Source organism: Neoarius graeffei, chromosome 4 (genome assembly GCF_027579695.1).
Source record: "Neoarius graeffei isolate fNeoGra1 chromosome 4, fNeoGra1.pri, whole genome shotgun sequence".
Taxonomy (NCBI): Eukaryota; Metazoa; Chordata; class Actinopteri; order Siluriformes; family Ariidae; genus Neoarius; species Neoarius graeffei.
In genome coordinates, this window is record NC_083572.1 from 49538828 (window position 1) to 49558948 (window position 20121).

General features: G+C 38.5%; 1 protein-coding gene across 1 annotated transcript in view; it reads right to left on the minus strand.

The window, feature by feature from the left end:
• The window catches only part of cacna2d2a (calcium channel, voltage-dependent, alpha 2/delta subunit 2a), a 697573-nt gene extending 685463 nt beyond the window's left edge, over window positions 1–12110 (minus strand). Inside the window, exon 1 of the mRNA XM_060919306.1 lies at window positions 11752–12110. Coding sequence (XP_060775289.1) covers window positions 11752–11867 — 116 coding nt within the window. The 5' untranslated portion in view covers window positions 11868–12110. The remainder of the gene's footprint in view (window positions 1–11751) is intronic.
• Between the last annotated feature and the right edge of the window lie 8011 nt (window positions 12111–20121).

Below are 20121 nucleotides of genomic sequence, written 5' to 3' on the forward strand. Positions count from 1 at the left end.
AAAATGGGAGTTGTGTCAATGTGCAAAATAAAGTCTGTATGCACATCATACTTCTATAATACCAGAACAGCAGACTGGCTATTTATATCCTCAGGGTTGTAAATACTTTGACCATTTCCCAAAATGCATGTTACTACTGTACTAAAGTAGTGATACAGTACTGTGCATCTGGTAGACATTTGGTGTCCTTACTACGTACAGTCAGTGCCAGAACCTAGCACCCTTAACAAGATGAGTAACAGATTATTAAAAATGCCTTTGTTCCTCAACACAACAACAACAAAATATAAATGGAGAAGGCTTCAACGACATTTTGTTCAGAAGAATTATTAGGCCTACGAATACACATACACTCACCAGTCACTTTAATAGGAACTTGTTCTTGATTCTAAGCTTCCTGTTCTTGGCTGGCAGGAGTGGAACCCAGTGTGGCCTTCTGCTGTTGCATGCTGAGATGCTTTTCTGCTCACCACGGTTGTAAAGAGTTGCTATGAGTTGCTATATCCTTCCTGGCAGCTCAGACCAACCTGGCCATTTTCCTTTGACCTTTCTTCTCAACAAGGCTTTTATTTCCACCCACAGAACTGTCATTCACTCAGTGTTTTTTTTGTTTTTCACACCGTTCTGTGTAAACTCTAGAAACTGTTGTGTGTGAAAACCCCAGGAGATCAGCAGTTTCTGAAATACTCAAACCAGTCCATCTGGCTCAAACCAACACCCATGCCACAGGGAAAGTCACACCTTGAAATGACAATTTTTCCTGTTCTGATGTTTGAAGTGAACATTAACTGAAGCTCTTGATTTGTATCTGCATGATTTTATGCATTGTGCTGCTGTTGAGGGACTGGCTGATTAGAGAACTGCATAAAGCCGCAGGTGGATGGGTATTCCTAATAAACTGGCCAGTGAGTATATACACGTATATGTAGTTTACACAGAATGGTGTGAAAAACAAAACACAGACAGTGAGCGGAAGTTCTGTGGGTGCAAAAACCTTGCTGATGATGATCGTTTGAGCTAACAGGCAACTCAAATAACCACTCTTTACAACCGTGGTGAGCAGAAAAGCACCTCACAGCACATCAAACCTCGAGGCGGATGGGCTACAACAGCAGAAAAAGAAAAGCAAATAAAGGAATCGGAGGCTACAGCAGGCACAGGCTCAGATAGACAGACAACATTTACTTTAATTACAGGTTAAATTTCTCTCATATTTACAGTGTGAGATTAAACACACTCAATTAACCACAGCCCGAGCCTTTTCACCCATCTGTACCAAGGGGGCCAATACTTCTGGTGCTGGCTATATCTAAGCCAGTACATGATGATAAATAGATCACGTTTTAGAGCTAGTATATAAAAATATTGTATTGGAAAAGGACTTTTATGAACGTACCTGTGTATATCTGACAGCCTAGGAAGTGAAACCCTCTAAAACCTATGATGTTTGGTTTCATCATCTCTATTTCAGCGTAAACAGAGACTGGCAGCTTGGAGACAGGGGGAATTTCAGAGCACCTGGTGTCTGGATAAAACACACAGCTCGTGGAATGAAAGAAGAGCTTTACAGTATCAAGATTCAGGCTTAGGCTAGATTGTCTATGTTGACAAAACCTTTTTTCTCAACTACCAGTGCATGTAATCCTACAAGAAGAAGCCATGCTACAGTCAGAATGCAGCTTTTTTTTTTGTTTTTAAGTGCTGTTGCATTTCATTTTCTTTCAAATCTTGAACTAACTAAGAAAAATGCTAAGTGACGTCAAGTTACTTTTTCATCGCCTGCCCAATCAGGAAAACTGACATCAATCCAAACCATGTGTCCGAAATTGCTCACTTGTTCACTACTCCCTATAAAGGGAATTACTATATAGAGGACTATATAGTGAGCTCATTGGTAAAATGACACACGCTTTCGGACATTAGTCTGTCATGCTGGTATTTATGTCATTACTGTTGCACAATTAAAACGTGCCAGATCAGTCGGCTGGTGGGTTTTCAAAATAATAAATACATGCATGTATTTTTGTGATAAATCCATATTATACTGAGCGCATTTCCCACATTAATAAATACAAAGTACCTGCATCTTTCAGGTTTTTTTAATCAAGGTGGAATACTTTCTTCTTTGCCACTGCCTTTTATTAAATCGAATTTGAGACTTTTCATTTCATTTCTTTCAGCGCGACTGCAATGCATGATGGGATATACTGCTTTGGTTAGTGACCATTATTGCACACTACTGTTCATGGGATACTTTGAGTGCACTATATAGGGTGTAAATAATCCTCACTAAGGTTTCGGACAGCACTGCAAAATGGCGTCCCCACTATATAGTGCTCTATTTAGTGAGTAGGGAGCGATTTCAGACACAGGGCAAGAGATTTTAGTCCACAACAGAAAGCTGGAATTTGGGCACAAATCAGATGATTACTGTGCATAACTAATAGTCAATGTTATGCTTTAGCACAACTCAGTTTCTGCTGTTAGATAGAATCAGCTAGCTAGCATCAATGTTATAGTTACAATGTTGGCATCGGGTGAGCTGTTCTCTCTGAACAAAACAGGCTCGTGTGAACACGGCTCTGGAGTACATCAACATCTGAGGTCTAAGCCAAATGTCAATGAGTCAAGCTGTTAATGTGCTTCCAGGGCTACTTCATAATTAGAAACACAACCAATATTCATTAAAAGGACATTACCTTTAAAGGGCAACAGAATTGCATTATAATGAGTCTTTCTGTTCAGTTTGATATAATAAGCACTTTAAATTCCATACTATGGACAGTGATAGACAGACATTGTTCTGCTCAATTGCGGGTTGACTTTCAGCACCATGGAGAGCTCTATGCTCACCGTACACTATGAGTAAAGCCAAGCGCACACAACCTGACGTCAGCTCCGAGTCGTGGGGTTCGGCATGTTCAGCAACGATAGGCAGCCAATGAGACATCAAATACTGTATATCTGCTCTCATTACCAAGTTTATCATCTACTTTTTTAATTGGAGTTCGAGGGCAAAATATAATAATAATAATAATAATAATAATAATAATAATAATAATAATAGTGTCTTTCTCACACCCAAGGTCGCTTTACAATTGCCAAAAAAAAAAAAAAGTCCACCAAAAGAGGGTCAGGATGTTATTCCAATGGTGTAGCTACCCACAATCCCATCAAAAGGCATACAAAAGTATGTCCCACACCGCCTGTACAGCCGCCGTGATGCCACCGGGCAACATCGCTTGGAACACCATGCCATGGATCCACAAAGCGGGTGCAGCAGCACCGCCACACAGATCGCTGGTATGTCCCAAACTGCCTGCATAGCCACCGCGATGCCTCCGGGCAACATCGCTCGGAACACCACACCAAGCACAGGAGCACCGCTGCACAGAGCGCTGGACAACCCTGATGTTAATAGAGCAATGAGCTCACTGCAGTCCATAGCGAGGAGCACAGACATCACCCACGGCGCACCAAGGCCTGAAGGAAACCAACGCCCAAAACTGGGTCTGGAGCTACGCCACAACCGGTGGACAAAACATTCAAACAAAGAACAAACACCCAACTTTCCAAACACAAAAAGAAAAACAAAAGGGAAAAAAAAGAAAAATAAAAAGCTCTGGTGAGAAGCGGGGCGGCACGGTGGTGTAGTGGTTAGCGCTGTCGCCTCACAGCAAGAAGGTCCGGGTTCGAGCCCCGTGGCCGGCGAGGGCCTTTCTGTGCGGACATGCAGGTTAGGTTAACTGGTGACTCTAAATTGACCGTAGGTGTGAATGTGAGTGTGAATGGTTGTCTGTGTCTATGTGTCAGCCCTGTGATGACCTGGTGACTTGTCCAGGGTGTACCCCGCCTTTCACCCGTAGTCAGCTGGGATAGGCTCCAGCTTGCCTGCGACCCTGTAGAACAGGATAAAGCGGCTACAGATAATGAGATGAGATGAGATGAAGAGTAGTGCAAAAGTACTAAGTATACAAAAAAGGATATATACACAGTGTAGTGGTTAGCGCTGTCGCCTCACAGCAAGAAGGTTCGAGCCCCGGGGCCGGCGACAGCCTTTCTGTGCGGAGTTTGCATGTTCTCCCCGTGTCCGCGTGGGTTTCCTCCGGGTGCTCCGGTTTCCCCCACAGTCCAAAGACATGCAGGTTAGGTTAACTGGTGACTCTAAATTGACCGTGAGTGTGAATGGCTGTCTGTGTCTATGTGTCAGCCCTGTGATGACTTGTCCAGGGTGTACCCCGCCTTTCACCCGTAGTCAGCTGGGATAGGCTCCAGCTTGCCTGCGACCCTGTAGAACAGGATAAAGCGGCTAGAGAAAATGAGAGGAGATGAGATGAGATGAGAAGCGGCAGCCAAAATGTGCACAGCATATTCTCAACCAGAAACGGAAGGAAATATAAGCACAATAATACTACTTCTAAAAGAAACTGGCACATCATACCCAAATGGTCATTAGGAACAACACAAATTAATTAAATAAATAAATAAATAACCCACATAGTACAAAAACAGCTTCATTGTTTTTCACTATACCTGCAGTTCTCTTTACAGAACAGAGAATTTTCTCTGTCCACATCTCCCCAACCAAATCTTGCTCCACATTTTCTCTTCTTTCTTTTTTTTTTTGATGTACAAAATGGTGACAAAGTCACATTGAATATATAGCATGTGTGTGCCTCATTTTAAGTGATCTTTTTGGATTCACACACCAAACAATTGATTATATGTGATTCAAGTTGTGTAGTGTGAAAGAGTTAGTGAATGTAAGCTCCATGAGGTCATGTGTGCATTCAGCTGAAGGTATCAAGCTGCTCCACCAACATGAAAACTTCGCAAGCCAGATCAATAAACAAATATTTAGAAAGTCATTCGAATTTTTATGAAACCAGGCTGTCTCCAGCTTCTTTGAAAATCATATTACTCTGGCTAGCTGTTTGCTGCATCACAGTCAGGAGGATGAGTGATCAAGCACTGCAAGTGTTACCAATTCTAAAACATGCAGAAAAATCTCTCTGCTTAATATAGTAACATGCACAAACTGCATGTTAACAGGCCAGGAAAAACACCCTTCAACATTATCAGGGAATTCGGAAACATCTCAGTGTGTAAAGGACAAGGTCGGAAACCACTGCTGAATGTGCGTGACCTTCAAGCCCTCAGGCGGCACTGCCTGAGAAACCGTCATGCTAATGTGACAAATATAGCCACATGGGCTCAGGAGTACTTCAGAAAACCGTTGTCACTTAACACAGTCTGTCACTGCATCCAGAAATACAACCTGAAACTGTATTATGCAAAGAGGAAGCCATTCATCAATTCTATTCAGAAATGCTGCTGATTTCTCTGGGCCCAAACAAAAAAATGACACGTATGCTGTGGTCAGATGAGTCCACATTTCAGCTCATTTTTGGGAAAACCAGATGTCGAGTTCTCAGTGCCAAAGGTGAACACGACCATCCAGTTTATTATCAGAGAAAGGTGCAAAAGCCAGCATCTGTGATGGTATGGGGTCATAGCATGGGTGAGTTGCATGTGTGTGAAGGTACCATTGATATATTGGGGTATATATTGGGACTTTAGAGAGACACATTCATCAAGGCAGTGTCTTTTCCTGAGAAGTCCATGCTTATTTCAGCAGGACAATGCCAGGCCTCATTCTGCACAGGCAATAACAGCATGGCTTCGTAGACACAGAGTGCATGTGCTTGACTGGCCTGCTGACAGCCCAGATCTGTCTCTTACTGAGAATGTATGGCACATCATGAAGAGAAAAATCAGACAACAGCAACCACAGACTGTTGAGCAGCTGAAGTCTTGTTCAAGCAAAAGTGGACAAAAACTCCAATTGCAAAACTGCAACAATTAGTATCCTCAGTTCCCATACAATTAAAAAGTGTTATTAAAAGGAAAAGTGATGTAATACAATGGTAATAATGCCTCTGTCCCAACTTTTCTGAGAGTATTGCAGGCATCAAATTCTAACTTTGTTTATATTTACAAAACACAATTAAGTTGGTCAGTAAAACTATTGAAAATCTTTTGTCTGTACTTTTATCAGTTAAATAAAGGTTCATCTGACTTAACACATGGCAAATTCATGTTTTTATTGCATTTTGGAAAATATCTCAACTTTTCTGGACATGGGGTTAGATACCCGTATATGATTTATACCAGTAAAGTGATTCCTCAATCCACGTGACACATAAAGCACAAAATATCCATGAGGTGGTTTACAGATATCAGTCTGACCCAAAGCATAACCAATGCTCAGCTTTTCATCTCCCAAATGTTGCAACCAAATGTAGCCGAGATCAGGCTATTACTGACGCTGTTAAGATTTGACATAGTAATGTTATTTTACTGCCAGGATTTTAGTGTATACACATAATTACAAATGCACATTCAGATGTATTTTGCTTTGTGAACAGGTTATGCTATGTTTGTGCTGACCCCTATATAAATGTGTGAAACTGAGTACACTATACTGTTATATTTAAACTGTGTACTATTAATTTAATCTACACTAGTAATGACGATGAGCTTGTCTATTAAAATATGCTACAACATTGTTGCAGCCTACTTTTTCCAGAGATATTATTTTGACAAACTACTGAGGGTTCACAAAAAAAATTAAATCATCTTTTCATTTTATCCCCATTATATGCCACTCAACGTCATCCTTTCTAAAAATGGGACACATAAAATGACATACAAAATACTGAGATACAAACTGAAACTTGTGTTGTGCTAGGATATGTATCCCTAATATCAAGGGAAGTTAACGTCTCCCAAATATCTGTGGTGTTTAACATCAATTTACATCACCCCAATTTACTTTTCGCGATTTTTATCACACTTTAATAACGCTAGTCTGGCAGTTAACAGTGAAAAATGACCAACTCAGACCTGATTCCACAGTACAAATTACAAGCTCCTACACTAGCCTGAAAAAACTGACAAAACAAATTTCTCTTTATTAGCGAGCTAGCTAACATGAGAAAATGCTAACATTCCAAACTGAATACAATATTTTACTGCTAAGACAGAGCTTCTAAAAGCTATCCTGCTAATCAACGTTAATTGTTGGCATTTGCACGGCTGTTTGAATACGTGTAGTGGCCTTAAGGTCTGTAATTTTTGTCACAACATCACCAAAATCTGACAATATTACCTCACTGCAAATGTTTGCAGTGTTTATGTCCAAACAAACCTTGCTAACTTATGTACAAAAATCATAATTACAGTAGGCTAGCTAACCAGCTAATGTTTTAGAAAATCCCAAACAAAAACTGCTAACAAACTAGATAGCTAACATTTAAAAAACACACTCTGTCATAGGAGAGTCAGAAACAGAATTAGCTAATTAGAGCGGCAGTTACAATTATTGACAGTTCATAATTATCGACCCTTTCAGATTTACCAATAAAAAAGTCAATTTTACAAAGGTGAGTTTCAGTTACAACAATAATTATTGGTTAATTAATCAATCGGAAGACCGCCCTCACCCTTTGACCTTGTCATCTGATGACAGCTCGTTACCTGAGATGAAATTTTTTAGCACGATCAGCAATTTGAGGAAAACCCAGACGTTATCATCGCAGGTAAGCACGGTGGAAAGATCATGGACATGTTTTTACTGATCAAATTCACCAATATTTCATGATCTCCTTGTCGAAACTTGCTTTGTTTCTTCCTATTTCCTCTTTCATTTGACAGTCGTCATTGTATCTAAACGCGCGTTTGAGAAGTCACGTTATTATCGACACCCTGTGGAATTAAGTGACATTTACAACTGTTATGGATCGATCTTTGTGTAACATTGTTGAAGTAGATGAAGTACTTTAAAAAAATAAAAGTGCTCTGTTTTATAATAATTTTTTTCTGATTCATAACAGAATGGAATGTTTATAGAGTATTTGGAATCCTATTGCAATAAAAAGAATTAGAGCAGAATTAAATTCCTAGCATATAAAAAAATTTGCATGCTTGAAATATTCAAATTTTTCTATTCCATTCAAATTTTTTTTTTTTTGCAGTTTATTGTAAATATCTACCACATATTACAATATCAGTAGACATTTTATATTTTGGTTCGAGGAATGACATGCAACCTTTGACCTGGACTTCCATGTGGTTACAATGTCGATTGCCTGTTGATATTTATTGGTAAACTACAAAACTAGAAATTAATACAAACAACAACGAATGATTAACAAAATGTGATCTATGAAAATCCTTAGAAAGTGGGCAGAAAATGGAACAAAAAGATTTTCTGACAGGTTAAACATCACTTCATTTGTTTACAAACATTAGAATTACTTCCTCGTTTACGTTCAGCACCGACATCCATAATTATATAAAAAGATATTTTGTACTAAATATAAGTCTGTGTAAAACAAATTTTAAATAAAAACTATGTTTTGTTAACTTAATACCACATACACATTATTTTTTAATAAATATCCATCTGGATGTCAATAATTGTGGAACGGTGTCGATAACTGTGGACAAAGGTGTCGATAATTGTGGAACGGTGCCACGTGATCTGATATGCTGAGTAATCAAGAATCAACTCTTTTTTTTTTTTCCAGTGGAAGTTTGAGTAATTATTCGTGCACAATTTACGTATTGAAAGTCTTTTCTACTTTTGCAACGGCCAAAAGATCGTTCAGGCGTCGATAATTGTAGCTACTCCAACAGAATTACCTCAGCAATGCTGGAAATGTGTCATTCTGGAATGTGACATGTTTCTATAACTAGCCAGCAAGCTATGATAAAACTCAGAGTAGCTGAGTCATTCATTTACTCAGGTATTTCTATCCATATGAACCTGACACACAGGACACATCTGAGATGCGCACATTCCAACCATCAGGAGAGAAAATTCAAATGAGGGCAGCATACAGCCTATGTATTTCCAAGAGTGCGTATACTGAATGTGAGTAATGCCGAGCTGAAGGAAGAAACCACAGAAGTGAAATCAGTCAGTGAAAATGACTGTGCTTCCAACGTGCGGTAGAAAATAACGCAATACTACAGTGATCACTTTTGAGACACTAAATGTTGTCGATTGTACGTAACCCTACTGTTATTTTACTCCCACAATACAGCAACCTTAATAGCAATAATGGAAATACATGGCATGGAATCTAGCTTTGTTCAAGGGGAGAGGGTTCCAACATTCAAACAGCTGTGTAATTTGAGCAGAGAGAGAGGACCATCAAGCAAAATGACTCTCTCACACACACACACACACACACACACACACACACACACACACACACACACACACACCTGTTGTTTGTACAATGAGGTCAAATCATCTTTGTCTTAAAGGAATATAATTTATAGGTTGTATTCTTTCAGAATAATCTGTAAAAATGGGCAAAATTATATATGCTACAGGATATCAATTTGATACTGACCTGAAATGCTGGACCGGTATCGGATTAAAAATGAGCAGGTCACAACAATATACTATTCACAGCATGGCAATGGACAGATTTGTGAAACGTATAGCAAATATAATACTGATACAAGTCCAGCATTTCAGGTCAGTATGAACCCGACACTTGCAAAGCTGGTTTAGTAACTAGGAAAAACATCTGTTCAGTACTTTTATCCATCCGTCTATCCATTATCCATAACTGTTTATCCTGTGCAGGGTCGCAGGCAAGGTGAAGCCTATCCCAGCTGACTGTGGGCAAGAGGTGGGGTACACCCTGGACACGGTCAATTTAGAGCTAACCTGCATGTCTTTGGGGCAAACCGGAGCACCCGGAGGAAACCTACGCAGACATGTGGAGAACATGCAAACTTGACACAGAAAGGGCTTGAACCCAGAACCTTCTTGCTGTGAAGCGACAGTGTTAACCACTACACCACCGTCCCGCTCTTTCAGTACTTTTAATCTACTTTTATACTCAAAGCTTTAATATCGGTATCGAAAATGATTACGGCGTCTCTAGTTTCTGAAGTATTGTTGACTCGATTTTGAGCACAGCTTTGCATTGTTCTTAGGGGCAAACCAGAAGCATGCTGGTGTCCAGCCAGGATCTCTACAAGTCCTCAGCAGCCTCGACAAAGCGCACAGCTCAAATCAACCTCTGACTTTATCCTAGAGTCTATTTGTGAAGTCAGAGGCTGCGTCTAGTCTATATGAGTGCAGAGTGGTTTACAGTACAAGGCAGTACTGTATATGGTGGAGTGAATCAAGTGGCAGCTCTTTTCCAAGTAACTTTATGAAGTCCAGCGTGCATGATGGAGAAGTAGAGAGAGATAAAATAAGATAGTCTTTTATTATCTCCCAAGGGGAAATTTAAACTGTTACAGCAGCAATATATCTCATCTCATTATCTCTAGCCGCTTTATCCTGTTCTACAGGGTCGCAGGCAAGCTGGAGCCTATCCCAGCTGACTACGGGCGAAAGGCGGGGTACACCCTGGACAAGTCGCCAGGTCATCACAGGGCTGACACATAGACACAGACAACCATTCACACTCACATTCACACCTACGGTCAATTTAGAGCCACCAGTTAACCTAACCTGCATGTCTTTGGACTGTGGGGGAAACCGGAGCACCCGGAGGAAACCCACGCGGACACGGGGAGAACATGCAAACTCCGCACAGAAAGGCTGTCGCCGGACACGGGGCTCGAACCCGGACCTTCTTGCTGTGAGGCGACAGTGCTAACCACTACACCACCGTGCCACCCATATATATAAAGAAAAAAAAATAAGGCAGTGAAGGAGTAGTGCAGGCGGCACAGTGGTGTAGTGGTTAGCGCTGTCGCCTCACAGCAAGAAGGTCCGGGTTCGAGCCCCGTGGCCGGCGAGGGCCTTTCTGTGCGGACATGCAGGTTAGGTTAACTGGTGACTCTAAATTGACCGTAGGTGTGAATGGTTGTCTGTGTCTATGTGTCAGCCCTGTGATGACCTGGCGACTTGTCCAGGGTGTACCCCGCCTTTCGCCCGTAGTCAGCTGGGATAGGCTCCAGCTTGCCTGTGACCCTGTAGAACAGGATAAAGCGGCTACAGATAATGAGATGAGATGAAGAGTAGTGCAAAAGTACTATACAAAAAAGGATATATACACAGTATAAAAGAAATAAACTACAAATTTAGAGATACAAAATTTGCATAAATTAACAGGTTATTTTAGAGAAAGAAGAAAGATAATCACGTCGAATTTTCAAAGTGTCAGATATCTACAATAAGCGCTCGAGCGCAGCCGTAAAGCAGCTCCATGTGTCGAGAGAAAGAAAGAAAGCGCGCGCCTCCTCGTCACTGACGCGCGACAGATCCGCACAGCTGAAAGTGCAGTGTTTACTTAACAGCAGGGCAGCAGCTGCGCCGGAAAGAGCAAACACCTTTGTTGATTTTTGCGTCAACCGAAATTTAAAAATCTCATGATACACAATAAGGTTTTCATGCTTTCAACCATCGCCACGCTTACTAACAGGTCAACAAAAACACAGCGCTCCGATCAATAATTGAAAGCGCGACTTATTGGTTCGCGGCGGCCACCTGTGAGTGAGAGTCAGAGAGTCGCTCAGCAACACCGCTTACACGACCGGAGATGGTGAACGGGGTCGGTGGCTATAAACAGCAAACTGACCGCGCAGGACGGGATTCATTCTACCATAACACACACACGCGCGAGAGAGAATAGCGCGACATGAAAAAGCGTCTGGCGCTAAAGCAGCGCAGGTGCAGCCACCTGTCCGCCCACAGGGACCGAGCTCACTTACGTGTAGTGCTGCGGGAAGCGGAGTGTCGCCGTTCCGGGCCAGGACGCGCACAGAATCAGCACCGTTTGCACCGAGAAGATCCAGAAGAGACTCGAGGACTGAGCGCAGATCGCCATTTTCACTGAAACATTCAAGACAGCTGGAAATAATAATAACAATAATAATAATAGAATAAAATAAAGCAAAGAGTCGCGTTTGCGGGCGCACCGGGACTCTTCAGGTCGAGACTTCCGGAGACCCGAATCGCCTTTTAAACCTGAGAGTCGGAGTCGGATCGTGTGTCCTGGAGCTCTGATACACAGAGAGAGAGAGAGAGTCAGCAGCACACTGATGTGTCGAGGCTGCTGCTGTACTGGTGCCTAGTCCTCGGCAATTCTCTCTCTCTCACACACACACACACACACACATCCTCTGTGTTATTCCTGTGTGTCAGACGGGGGGCGCGCGTGAGGCGGAGCTTCTTGCAAAACCCGCACAAAACTACGGAGTGAATTATACATTTTGACAATGACGTTCTGCAGTCTTCAACAGAATATACATATTAGTTTATGGATTAGTAATTATTTTGTATGGTGTATATTGTTTCGTGCAAGCGTTTCTGATCATTTATTGATTGATTCATTCATTACCTCCGCCAAGGAGGTTATGTTTTCGGTAGCGGTTTGTTGGTTTGTCTGTTAGCAACATTACGGAAAAAGTTATGAACGGATTGCTGTGAAATTTTTTTCCAGAGGTGTGACTGGGCACAAGTAACAATCCATTAAATTTTGGCGGTGATCCGGATCACCTTCTGGATCCGGGATTTTTTAAAGGATTCTTGGCGGAGGTCTGCGCTCTCCGAGTGCTTTTCTAGTTTATTGATTCGTTCGTCCATTTATTCATTTATTGATTCATTTGTTCATTGATTCACTTATTGATTCATTCATTAATTCATTCATTAATTCGTTTATTGATTCATTTATTGATTCAGTCATTCGTTAATTGATTCATTTATTTATTCATTTTTGTCCATTGATTCATTTATTGATTCATTTGTTCATTGATTCATTTATTGATTCATTTGTTCATTAAATAAATCAATGAACAAATGAATCAATAAATAAATCATTGATTAATTTGTTCATTGATTCATTCGTTAGTTGATTCATTTATTGATTCATTCGTTCATTGATTCATTTATTGATTCGTTTGTCCATTGATTCATTTGTTCATTGATTCACTTATTGATTAATTCATTGATTCATTAATTCGTTCATTGATTCATTTATTGATTCATTTATTGATTAATTCGTTCATAGAATCATTTATTGATTCATTCATTAATTTGTTCATTGATTCATTTATTAATAAAGTCGTTTGTCCATTTATTCACTTATTGATTCATTCGTTCATTGATTCATTTATTGATTCATTTATTAATTTGTTCATCAATTCATTTATAGATTCATTTATTGATTCATTTGTTCATTGATTCATTCATTCTTCCATTTATTGATTAATTCATTCGTTCATTGTTTCATTTATTGATTCATTCATTAATTTATTGATTCATTCTTTTGTTCGTCCATTTATTGATTCATTGGTTCATTGATTCATTTGTTGATTCATTCGTTCATTGATTCATTTATTGATTTATTGATTCATTTATTGATTCATTCATTTGGTCATTCGTCCATTGATTCATTTATTGATTCATTTGTTCATTGATTCACTTATTGATTCATTCATTAATTCATTCACTTATTCATTCATTAATTCATTTATTGATTCATTGGTTCATTGATTCATTTATTGATTAATTCATTGGTTCATTGATTCATTTGTTCGTCCATTTATTCATTTATTTATTCATTCATTTATTGATTCATTCTTTTGTTCATCCGTTTATTGATTCATTCATTCATTGATTCATTTGTTGATTCATTCATTTGTTTATTGATTCATTCATTGATTCATTTATTGGTTCATTCGTTCATTGATTCATTTATTGATTTATTCATTCGTTTATTGATTCATTTATTCATTTTTGTCCATTGATTCATTTATTGATTCATTTGTTCATTAACTAAATCAATGAACAAATGAATCAACAAATAAATCATTGATTCATTTGTTCATTGATTCATTTATTGATTCGTTCGTCCATTGATTCATTTATTGATTCATTCGTTCATTGATTCATTTATTGATTCGTTTGTCCATTGATTCATTTATTGATTCATTTGTTCATTTATTCATTTATTGATTCATTTATTGATTAATCCGTTCATAGATTCATTTATTGATTCATTCATTTTGTTCATTGATTCATTTATTGATTCAGTCGTTCGTCCATTTATTCACTTATTTCATTTGTTCATTGATTCATTCATTCATTGATTTATTGATTCATTCATTCATTGTTTCATTTATTGATTCATTTGTTCATTGATTCATTTATTGATTTGTTCGTCCATTTATTCATTTATTGATTAATTTGTTCATTGATTCATTTATTGATTCATTCATTTGTCCATTGATTCATCTATTGATTCATTCATTTGTCCATTTATTCATTTATTGATTCATTTGTTCATTGATTCATTTATTGATTTATTCATTTGTCCATTGATTCATACATTCATTCATTCATCCATTGATTTATTTATTGATTCATTCATTCGTCCATTGATTCATTTATTGATTCATTCATTTATTGATTCATTCATTTGTTCATTTGTCCATTGATTCATTTATTGATTCATTCGTTTGTTGATTCATTCATTAATTCATTCGCTGATTCATTTATTGATTTATTCATTCATTGCTTCACTTATTGATTCATTTGTTAATTGATTCATTTATTTATTCATTCATTAATTTGTTCATTGATTCATTCATTCATGCATTCATTCATTCATTTATTGATTCATTCATTAATTCGTTCATTGATTCACTTATTGATTCATTTGTTCGTCCATTTATTTGATTGATTCATTCGTTCATTGATTAATTTATTGATTTGTTCATTCATCCATTGATTCATTCGTTCATTGATTCATTCGTTCGTCCATTTATTGATTCATTCATTCATTGATTCATTTATTGATTCGTTCGTTTGTCCATTGATTCATTTATTGATTCATTCGTTCATTGATTCATTCATTTGTTCATTCATTGATTCATTCATTGATTCATTTGTTCATTGATTCATTCATTCGTTTGTCTATTGATTAATTTATTGATTCATTCGTTCATTGATTCATTTATTGATTCATTCATTCATTTGTTTGTGCGTTCATTGGCGTGTGCTCACTTGCGCATGTGCAAAAAAAAAAGGTGTGTGCCTGCATGTAATAAAGTGCATGGAGTCTGTGATGTGGCCTGTCTAAGTTTAACGCGTCCTTACGCCAAAAATATCTAGGTTAGCTTTATGGATCACTTCCAAGCAAATGGAAAGCAGAAGAAGACATGTGCCATAGAACGAGCATACTGTATATAATTTGTAAACTAGATACACTGGAACAGTGTTGACCAACTGAATAAATGAGACAGAGGTTAATTTGGAAATTAAAGCTGAAGTTAAATGTCAACTTTTTTTCAAATCAAGTAATATGACAAAACATTGAAAGCAGAAAAGTGACCACTGAATATTTGTCCAAAAAAATAGCTAAATCTTTGGACTTTCCTTGTGGCTTTTTGGTGGAATGATGGTTATGAAGGGACAAGTAATGCATTTGTGAATCTACTCTATAAAAGGTTTTAAATAATTAATCCATAGCCTTATAGCTTTCCTTGGTGCCTGCTCCAGCTCCAAATTGTGATCTCAGTGCTTGTGACCCCTGTGGCCTCTTTGATCCTGACCTGCTAATTTTGGAAACACCTTAATAAAAAGACTTTCTATTTACCTTCTGTCACATCTGGTTAACTCGTCCTTCTCCTTGATTAAACTATGAAACAGCACTCCCTGGTAATTATAATTATTTAAAAGATAGTGACATGGTAACTGTGTAAATAATAGATATTTGGATCAAAACAAGTTGTAAATCACCTTTGGCAAGAATTGGTTATACTACACTTTTTATAGAAGATATTATATAGGCTAATTCCATAACAAAAAAATAAATAAACTCAGACGAATGGATTACAAATAAATTCCTATCATCTAGACATCTCAAATATGCACAAATGCAAATCCACCATCAAAAAACTCCACAGTTCATTGCTGCCTTCACTTCGTGTGTCACAGCTATTCTGGGTAAGGCATGTGGCTATCTTGTCGGCAGGTCACTGGAGAGCAGATGACACAGTCCATCTTAGGCAGCAATGTTTCCCATGTGCCCTTGAGTTAGGATTCTTTCTTTCTTTCCCAAGGAAACCAGAAATAATAAAAGAAGCTGATTATTAAAGGAAGAGAGACTACACACGTCTTTGTGTATGTAAAATGGAATCCTGGTATAGCCAATATTGGAAATGTATACAAATTCATGTATTTGCATGTTTTCAAACAAAAATGTCTACTAGAGTGGCAGCTACAATTATCGACACCTTAATGATCTTTTGGCCGTTGCAAAAGTAGAAAGACGTAAATTGTGCATTAATAATTACTCAAACTTCCACTGGAAAAAAATGAGTTGATTCCCGATTACTCAGTGTATCAGCTCATGTGACACCGTTCCACAAGTATTTGTCCACACCCTTTGTCCACAGTTATCGACACCGTTCCACAATTATCAATATCCAGATGATTATTTCTTAAATAAATAATGTGTATGTGGTAAGTTAACAAAACAGTTTTTATTTAAAATTTGTTTTACATAGACTTATATTTAGTACAAAATATCTTTTATATAAATATATGGATGTCAGTGCTGAACATAAATGAGGAAGTAATTCTAATGTTTGTAAACAAATGAAGTGATAATGTTTAACCTGTCAGAAAATCTTTGTTGCACTTTTGACCCACTTTCTAAGTATTTTCGTAGATCACATTTTGTTAATCATTCGTTGTTGTTTGTATTAATTTCTAGTTTTGTAGTTTACCAATAAATATCAACAGGAAATCGACACTGTAACTGCATAGAAATCCAGGTCAAAGGTCGCATGTCATTCCTCAAACCAAAATATAAAATGTCTACTGATATTGTAATATCTCATCTCATCTCATTATCTGTAGCCGCTTTATCCTGTTCTACAGGGTCGCAGGCAAGCTGGAGCCTATCCCAGCTGACTATGGGCGAAAAGCGGGGTACACCCTGGACAAGTCGCCAGGTCATCACAGGGCTGACACATAGACACAGACAACCATTCACACTCACATTCACACCTACGGTCAATTTAGAGCCACCAGTTAACCTAACCTGCATGTCTTTGGACTGTGGGGAAACCGGAGCACCCGGAGGAAACCCACGCGGACACGGGGAGAACATGCAAACTCCACACAGAAAGGCCCTCGCCGGCCACGGGGCTCGAACCTTCTTGCTGTGAGGCAACAGTGCTAACCACTACACCACCGTGCCACCCCTGTTATGAATCAGAAAAAAAAATTATTATACATCACAGCACTTTTATTTTTTTTAAGTACTTCATCTACTTAAACAATGTTACACAAAGATTGATCCGTAACAGTTGTAAATGTCAGTTAATTCCACAGGGTGTCGATAATGGTGGACACCGATGAAAGTGATCACTATTATCGACACCATACGTGATTCTCAAACACGCGTTTAGATATAAAATGGCGACTGTCAAATGAAAGAGTCAGAAACAAAGTAGGTTTTGACAAGGAGATCATGAAATATTGGTGAATTTGATCAGTAAAAACATGTCCATGATCTTTCCACCATGCTTACCTGCGATGATAACGTTTGGGTTTTCCTCAACTTGCTGATTGTGCTGAAAAAAAATCCATCTCGGGTAACAAGCTGTTATCAGGCAACAAGATCAAAGGGCGAGGGGGAGGGGGGTCTTCCGGTTCATTAATTAACCAGTAATAACTGTTGTAACTGAAACTCACCTTTGTGAAATTGTTTTTTATTGGTAAACCTGAAAAGGTGTTGATAATTATGGACTGTCGATAATTGTAGCTGCCGCTCTATAACTTAAAGGCATACTAAAACTAGAGACTCTACCAAGGATATTTACTGTAAATATGGTCATGGTGACAATGAATTAGGAAATGTTTAGGATTCAGTACAAAGACTCAACTCAGCTCTCAGAGGATAGAGATTTAAATAAACGAAACTGTATTTTGAAGTCTGAAAAGTCATTTCTTTGGATATACATTTCACATTAATTAATTCCCAGTGTAATAAAATTTTATTAAATTTTCCTCATGAAAAAGCAACTAGATTGATTTCAAAGCCAATAGTTGGACAGATATTTTCTTGAACAAAGATTTAAAAAAAAGTTCTATGACAGAAGCACAATATAATAGCTACCTTTTATGATGAGACATAAGCATGAATAAATATTCGTTGATCATTCATAACATTAAAACCACTGACAGGAGAAGCAAAAAACTTTGATTACAATGGCATCTGACCTGTCAAGGGGTAGGATGTATTAGGCAGCGAGGGAAGAGTCAGGTCTCAAAAATGGGCAAGTGTAAGGCTCTGAGTGACTTTGACAAGGGCCAGATTGTGATGGCTAGATGACTGGATCTAAAATGGCAGTGTCACATGTGGAGGTTGAACCCAGTTGCAGCACAAAACACTACAGGTAGAGTTGGTAATGATCTTTATTCCAGATAATAGCAGGTACTGTATGAAGGGTAACAGGAGGACTGCAGCGCAAAGTTCAGTTTGTTAGGCAGGGGAAACTCACACTGTGAAGTAGTAGCAGCAGAACACCAAACAGCCATTGGGACAGGCAGACAGAAACCTGGAGGTACTGAGGCAGAACCCATGGTCAGGGACAGAAGGCTGAGGCGTTTACCAGGACAGAGACGAGGCAAGGTCGGCAACAGAAGATCAGGGGTGGGTTTCCCAAAAGCATCATAGCACAAAGATCATCGTTAAATGGTAGAGCGAGCATCACAATGAACACTCTCTCTCCTAGTTAAGCTACTCTTAGCATTAAGAGGCTTTTGGGAAACCCACCCCCAGTCCAGTGAAGAGTGCTGGAGAGTCTTGCATGGAAGCACAAAGAGTGAGCAGGCAGGAGTTGGTTTGGTGCAGATAAGTTCCAGGTGAATAGAGTTGGCTGATGAGGTGGGTGTGGTTTACTGGCAGAGTGGAGGTGAGTGGAAAAATACCAGAACAGCAGATGAAAATATGGAATAAAAGTATTTGATGGTAGGAACAAGTCTTTGGGTTTTTTTTCAAGAATTATTATTATAGCATTTTTAACAAATTGTTACTGTCATTTTGCTGGTTTGTTTACATTCTAAGCGGAAATTATTTTGTCGGACATTTTGTATAAAGTTTTTATTTATCGCAAACAACAAAAATAAAAATGATCTGTTTCTCAAAATCCAGTGAATGTGGATATAATAAAACAGTTATTCCACTCAATCTTGTCATGGCTTATCGCCAACTCGCTATGTGCCTCGCTGGCTATCAGCTCATGTATGGCTCGATTTTGTGGAGTAACTGTAATATATATATATATATATATATATATATATATATATATATATATATATATATATACAACCCCGATTCCAAAAAGTTGGGACAAAGTACAAATTGTAAATAAAAACGGAATGCAATAATTTACATATCTCAAAAACTGATATTGTATTCACAATAGAACATAGACAACATATCAAATGTCGAAAGTGAAACATTTTGAAATTTCATGCCAAATATTGGCTCATTTGAAATTTCTTGACAGCAACACATCTCAAAAAAGTTGGGACAGGGGCAATAAGAGGCTGGAAAAGTTAAAGGTACAAAAAAGGAACAGCTGGAGGACCAAATTGCAACTCATTAGGTCAATTGGCAATAGGTCATTAACATGACTGGGTATAAAAAGAGCATCTTGGAGTGGCAGCAGCTCTCAGAAGTAAAGATGGGAAGAGGATCACCAATCCCCCTAATTCTGCACCGACAAATAGTGGAGCAATATCAGAAAGGAGTTCGACAGTGTAAAATTGCAAAGAGTTTGAACATATCATCATCTACAGTGCATAATATCATCAAAAGATTCAGAGAATCTGGAAGAATCTCCGTGCGTAAGGGTCAAGGCCGGAAAACCATACTGGGTGCCCGTGATCTTCGGGCCCTTAGACGGCACTGCATCACATACAGGCATGCTTCTGTATTGGAAATCACAAAATGGGCTCAGGAATATTTCCAGAGAACATTATCTGTGAACACAATTCACCGTGCCATCCGCCGTTGCCAGCTAAAACTCTATAGTTCAAAGAAGAAGCCGTATCTAAACATG